The following is a 6612-nucleotide window of genomic DNA, read 5'->3' on the forward strand; positions in this document are numbered from 1 at the left end:
ATTTTGATCAAGTCCAATTTATCAATGTTTTTCTTTTGTTGCTAGTGCTTTCGGTGTTATAGGTAAGAAACTATTGCCTGATCCAAGATCACAAAGAAGTACCATATGCTTTTTAAAAGTGATCTCATTTACAATAACTCTATGAGGAAAGAGTAGTAGACCCACTTCACAGATAAGGAAACTAAGCTCAGATGCCAGAGCTGGGATTTCATCCAGTCAGTCTGAGTCTGAACCTCATGTGCATCTTACTGTACGTCCTTTCTTAGTCCCTTTACCTCTGCATCCTTCAAGGGCTTGGCACAGAGCTGGTGCATGGTAGGCCCACAGGTAACGTGAGTTGGATGGATGAATGACAGGCCCTCACAGGCACGTGCTTTGTGCTTGCTGGTTGATTTGGGTAGACTGGGGTTTGCTCCTCAGTTACACTGCTGACTGGGGGTTTGTGTCTATGATGTTGGAGGTTCCTGAGAACCTCTCTCCTCTCTCACCTCTGCAGTGTCTCATCGTTGGGGGAGGACCATGTGGCTTACGAACTGCCATTGAACTTGCCTACCTGGGAGCCAAAGTAGTCGTGGTGGAGAAGAGGGACACCTTCTCCCGGAACAACGTGCTGCACCTCTGGCCTTTCACCATCCATGACCTGCGGGGCTTGGGCGCCAAGAAATTCTATGGGAAGTTCTGTGCTGGCTCCATCGACCACATCAGTGAGTGGAGCCAATGGTGGCACTCCATGATGGGAGGGGGCTGACCCTGGGTGGGCACATCTCTCCATGTCTTAGAGTCCCCAGATTGTTCCATCTTGCAAGTCTCTCGGGGCTCCACACATCCCACTAGTAGACATTTAGTGAAAGGCCAGCTTTGTATTTTGTTCCAGGCCCAGTGCTATGTCCCACTAGGCTGTAAGCACCATGAGGTCAGGGACTGTGTGGATGTCTTTTCACCACAATATCCCCAGGGCATAAAAGAGCACTTGACACATAGCAAATGCTCAATAAACATCTGTTGAATAAATGAGTGAAATTTGGAAAACAGAGTCAGAGGTAAATAGCATAGTCTGTACTCTTAGAGAGCTGTTTGAGATTTTGTCATTAATAAAATGTGCTTTAATAAAGTTAGTCACACTCCCTAGACAAGTTCAGAGGAGAGAGCCACACAAAACCATTCAATGGGACAGGTAGTTGGGACCCTCTTGTGCAAAGGAGTTTGAACATTGTGCTGCGAGTGCTGGAATGACACAGTTGGATTCATGTTTCCTGACAGGTGCCATACCAAAGTTTCCTTGAGCGTTAAAAAAAGAGAGAGAGAGAGGGCATCCTGATGGGACTTCAGCCAGAATAGGAAGGGAAATAGAACATGGATTGCAGGTCCAGGGCCTTCCCTGAATGCTTACGTAGGGCAAGGCCAAGGCCCTTCTGCTCTAATGTTACTCAAGCCTGGTCTCTCAGGACAAGGTCTGTGCAGGTGGGCTTTGGAAAGGGCAGCTCAGGTCCAGGGCCTTCCCTGAATGCTTACGTAGGGCAAGGCCAAGGCCCTTCTGCTCTGATGTTACTCAAGCCTGGTCTCTCAGGACAAGGTCTGTGCAGGTGGGCTTTGGAAAGGGCAGCATCCCTCCTTGCAACTTTGCAGAGAGGAGGTCTTTAGCAATTTATACTTAGGGCAATAGTGATCCCTGAAGGTCAGGGAGGATAACACTGTAGGGAGAGTTCAAGGGTTTGAACAGGTTTGGGTTCAAATCTTGAAATCTGTCTCTTCCATTTCTGTATGACCTGGCTTTAATTTCTTATCTTCTTCAAGCCTTGGTTCTGTCTCCAGTAAAGTGTGATTAATGCCTGTCTCCCAGAATTGCTGAGAAGATTAAGTGAGGTCCAGTTTGTAATGTACATAGTACTATGCCTGGTGCACAGTAGGAACTCAGGAAAATGTTTTACATCCAGTGATGTACAGTGAGCAAGAAGCAGCCATGGTCCCCAGACTTCAGCATGCAGAGCTGCATTCTCTCACCCAGTGTTTTTCTACACTTGATCTTAGCCAAAAGGCTGAGAAACGAAATCACCCAGTGTTTTTTTTCTGTGGGGATGGGTGGGAGGAGAGCCCTGAGAGCCATGTTCTTATGATGACAAAAATTGATGGGAAAAGGGAGTGGGGTTTGGGCGGGAATGACTGGAGGGAATTGTCAGCCGCATAGGGTGTAATTTATTCAGACACAGTAGAAATTGCCAGCAGTGGCCCTGGAGTTCATTCCCACTTTGGGATGAGAAAATTCCAGGAGTCCAACAGAAAGAAATTTGCGTTTGCCCAGAGAGCTGCAGTGTCAGCTTGCAGGATGTTCTTTACCACCCACGGAAGAATGTATGTTGGTTACCAATTTGCATGATGACATAGAGCTCCACTTTCTCATCAAGTCCTCCTGAGAGGCAGAGCCAGGCACCAGGAGGTCCGTGAGTGCCCTGGGGCTGTTGGGCTGGCTTCCCAGCCAAGAGCCTCTCTCTGCCCTCCTCAGTGGGGCTCTTGTTTAATGCCTGCTCCTTGGAAATACTGCAGCATGCAGAAGCGCTGGCAGGACTCTGGAAATGAAATTGAGACGGTCAGAATGGCCATTCTCAAGGGCAGCTCCAGTACCTGTCAGAAGGGAGACAAAGAGAATTTATTGAGTACCTGCTGTGTGCTGGAACCAGATAGGCTAGGAGCCATGAAACCAGGAGGAGAGGCCAGGCCTCCCCCGGAAGGACTGGTTTGTGGCAGGAGGTGGTTTGGGTTTGTTTTGTTTTGTTTTTGTTTTTGTTTTCCTCTGACTGGTAAGGGGATTGTAACCCTTGGCTTGGTGCCGTCTGCACCACGCTCAGCCAGTGAGCGCACTGGCCATCCCCATATAGGATCCAAACCCGCGGCCTCGGCACTACGAGCACCGCACTATCCCGAGTGAGCCATGGGGCCGGCCCGTGGTTTGGGTTTTTTAAACCCCAGCTGATCAGCCTCCTTTCAGACCAGCCATGTGTCCACCCCAGCTCTGTCCTCAGGCTCAGCATTGCTTAGCGGTTCTCACTTGTCCTGTGTTAGCATCCTCCTGCAGCTCCTGCTGCAGCTCTTCCAGGCTTCCACCACAGCCTCCTGGTCTCAGCAGAGGACCGCCCTCCTGTGCTCAGGGGAGGGGAGACCACTGGCAGCACTCCCCGTTCCAGCCCCCTCCCTCCTCCTCTGCCAAGCCCTCATTCCTTCCGGCACCCCCACGGCAGAGGCAGAGCTGGCCACCTTCTCTCCAACTCCAGTCCCTCTTGGTCTCTTTCCCTCCTTCCCCTGTCCCTGTCCCTAGTCTTCCTGCTCCCACCTCACACTGGCCCCCAGCCTCCATTACTACCCCATAACCCTTCCTTACCGCAGAGCATTTGTCCTAGCTTTCATCTGTTCACACCCCGTCCATTGCAGTCTAATTTCTCCCCACCACCAGGCTAGAGAGACTTTCACCAAGGTCTCCAGAGCCTTCCTAACCCCCAAGTGCCCTGACCTCATGTAGCCTTCATAGTCCTTAATCTCTCCATGGGGTTTGATATGCTTGGCCCCTCCTCTCTTGGCCTCCAGGACCCCATCACAGGCCCTGTTCTGCTGGCCCTCCCCCATAACCACCAGGCCCTGCCCCCTTCTGTTTACCTGTGTTTCCTCCGTTACAGGTGTGTTTCGTGTCTCCTGTGCCTAGCAAGGAACCTGGCACATTGTTGATGCTCAATAAATGTTAAATGAGCTAAGCCCACTAAATACAGAGGGGCCCACAGAAAATTTAAAATTTATCACTCTACAGAAAAACGTTTGGAGACATACCCATCTGTGCTGAATGGCAGGGGACAAAACAGGGACTGAGGTTCCACTCATTGGGGGTGGGTTTTGAAGAGTGGGTAGGAGGTGGAGAACCATGACCCAGCTCGTGGGGAGAATTTCCCAGTTTGGAGACATACCCATCTGTGCTGAATGGCAGGGGACAAAACAGGGACTGAGGTTCCACTCATTGGGGGCGGGTTTTGAAGAGTGGGTAGGAGGTGGAGAACCATGACCCAGCTCGTGGGGAGAATTTCCCACCCAGCCGTACACTGGGTGGTGAAGAGCTTGGGCATAGGCCCCACGTAATGGGCCACTGATCCCTGACTTTACTCATGGGCCTTTCCTCTCTGTCTCCTCTTTTCATCTTTATCTCATCATCTCATCAAACCCAGAGCCCAGCTCAGGAAAAACGCAAAGAAGACAGAGTCTCCCTCTCACAGCATTACATGATGGCCAGGGCAGGGTCTTGGAGCCAGACAGACCTGGGTCCACATCCTAGTTTTGCTATATGTGACCTCAAGCAAGTCACTTAATCTTGTTAAGTCTCAATTTCTCATCTATAAAATGAGAATAATAATGATCCCAAAGAGCCACTGTTAAGGGTTAAAACACAGAGTGCTTGGCGCATAATTAGTGCTCAGTAATGGTCACTGCTGGTACATTGCTGTGCTCAGAGATCATTGAGCGGTGTCTGCATACAGGAGGCACTCGGGCATTGCTACTGACAGTTCATCTCCTTTCTCCTTCCACCCTAACAGGTATCCGGCAGCTGCAGCTCATTCTATTCAAGGTGGCCCTGATGTTGGGAGTTGAAATCCATGTGAATGTGGAGTTTGTGAAGGTTCTAGAGCCTCCTGAAGATCAAGAAAATCAAAGTACAGTACAATTTTCCTTTACTGTCTAGAAATCAGATATTGCAAAGTGGAAATCACATTTGCAGCTCTCAGTGGATGTTTCTATACAAGTTATTCTTATTTGGAGCTGTTTGGCATAATCCTAACGAAGCATATTTTATCTTTTTTGACCATTGCTATCACTTTAGGTTTGGTCTTCAGCTCTCAGGGGATTTATTATTAAGCCATTAAACCTATAATTTGCTTACTCCGTCACTAGGAAATGCTACTTTGACAAATGAAATCTCATCGATAAGTAGTATAGAAGACATAAATTTGGTTGTTTAGTAAAGTTCGTTCACATGTTCCTCGGGCCATGTGTGTGTGTTCACACTTAGCTACATGGTCGCACTTGTAGCCATATGATATCTTAACATCCAGTAAAGAGAGGCTTCTGGAGCAACTATGAAATAAATGTTCAAGATATTATTTGGTATATTGAATTATAATTTATAAACCATAAGTTTTGCCCATATAAGTATGTCTTATTTAGTACTGTTTCTCTTTTTCCTTTTAATGTGTTTATTTAAATTCTGCTCTTTGACACACACCACCATCAGAGAATTTGTTTGTGATGCCTCTGCATCTTACTGTCCAGATCTTCTACTGCCTGGGAAGGGCTTTGAGTTTGGGGCCAGCTTAGTGTCAGACACCTCGCAGTTTCCTCACAGTCCCCTGCCCAGAGTATTTGAGAATTTAGGGGAGGCGTTAATTGGCTTTTGTAGCAGGACAGCTTTCATTATTTAGCACTCAGAGACTTGTGTGCCGTTCTTTACCTTTTCCAGACCTCTAGTGAAACAAAAAATTCTAATTACTGGTAACCAGCCAGGCTTCACCTGAAATGTTTTTACGAAAGGCAATGTACTGCACAGCAGACATTCTGAGCACAAAGTAGAAAGTCAGCCTGCTTTCATTACGCCCGCACATCCTTTTGGGTCTGTTTAGCAGTGGGAAGGCCCTGAGGAATGTGAAAAGGCAATGTACTGCACAGCAGACATTCTGAGCACAAAGTAGAAAGTCAGCCTGGTTTCATTACGCCCGCACATCCTTTTGGGTCTGTTTAGCAGTGGGAAGGCCCTGAGGAATGTGGGATTGTGGAGAGAACACGGTGGGCTCTGTTGAGAAAAGTAAGGTGCAAGTGAGACTAGTAGGAGAATCACTGAGGACAGATTCCAGCAACAGCCAGTAAAAACCAGGCACGGGCTTGGCTTTGCTGGTTCACTGTGTCCCAAATTGAGCTGACGCTAAAGCCAGCAGGACGCCAAGTTAGGGTTCGAGTCTGGGCTGCTCCAGCCTTTCCTCTAGAGGTGGCTGGGTGCACATACCTGTTTGCATGTCTGTTTCCCATGGCCGCACGGAGGGGGCATCAGCACTCTCACTCCTCACTGTCTCTGCCAACTCATCTCCTTTTTCTGTCCTGGTAGAAATTGGCTGGCGGGCTGAGTTCCTCCCTGCAGACCACTCTCTGTCAGAGTTTGAGTTTGATGTCATCATTGGCGCCGATGGCCGCAGGAACACCCTGGAAGGTGAAGACTCTTCTTCTTGGGGCTGTGGTGGGAGGGTGGAAGTGGGAGGGGGGTGTGTGGGGAAGGGCCTGGAGAAAGGCGGGCAGGATAGCAGATGCCAAACCTGGGTGGGGGTCCTGATAGAAGGGCAGATGGTCCTGCCTGAGGCGGAATGACCCATCCTCCTGTTTTGAGGACAGCCTTTCATTCTCTCTGAACCTCGGTTTCCTCAGCTGTAAAACGTGGACAGCAGAACCCTTTCAGAGCCTTGTCAAGAGGGCTGGGGAAAGACTCCATATGTAAAAATGCTTTGTAAAGATAAAGAGCCACGGAAAATCAGCATGCACGCATTGAGTACCTGCTGGAAGTCATGGTGCTAAGCACTTTCACAGTGACTTCATCAG

General features: G+C 48.9%; 1 protein-coding gene across 1 annotated transcript; it reads left to right on the forward strand.

Moving 5' to 3' along the window:
* Positions 1-496: 496 nt before the first annotated feature.
* LOC103582880 (protein-methionine sulfoxide oxidase MICAL2-like) lies at positions 497-6229 on the forward strand (the record flags this gene model as incomplete). Its single annotated transcript, XM_008564352.1, has 3 exons — positions 497-704; positions 4569-4685; positions 6128-6229. Coding segments are annotated over 3 exons (427 nt in total), but the record flags the coding sequence as incomplete, so codon positions are not given.
* Positions 6230-6612: the final 383 nt, after the last annotated feature.

Source organism: Galeopterus variegatus, unplaced genomic scaffold (assembly GCF_000696425.1).
Source record: "Galeopterus variegatus unplaced genomic scaffold, G_variegatus-3.0.2 Scaffold18325, whole genome shotgun sequence".
NCBI lineage: Eukaryota > Metazoa > Chordata > Mammalia > Dermoptera > Cynocephalidae > Galeopterus > Galeopterus variegatus.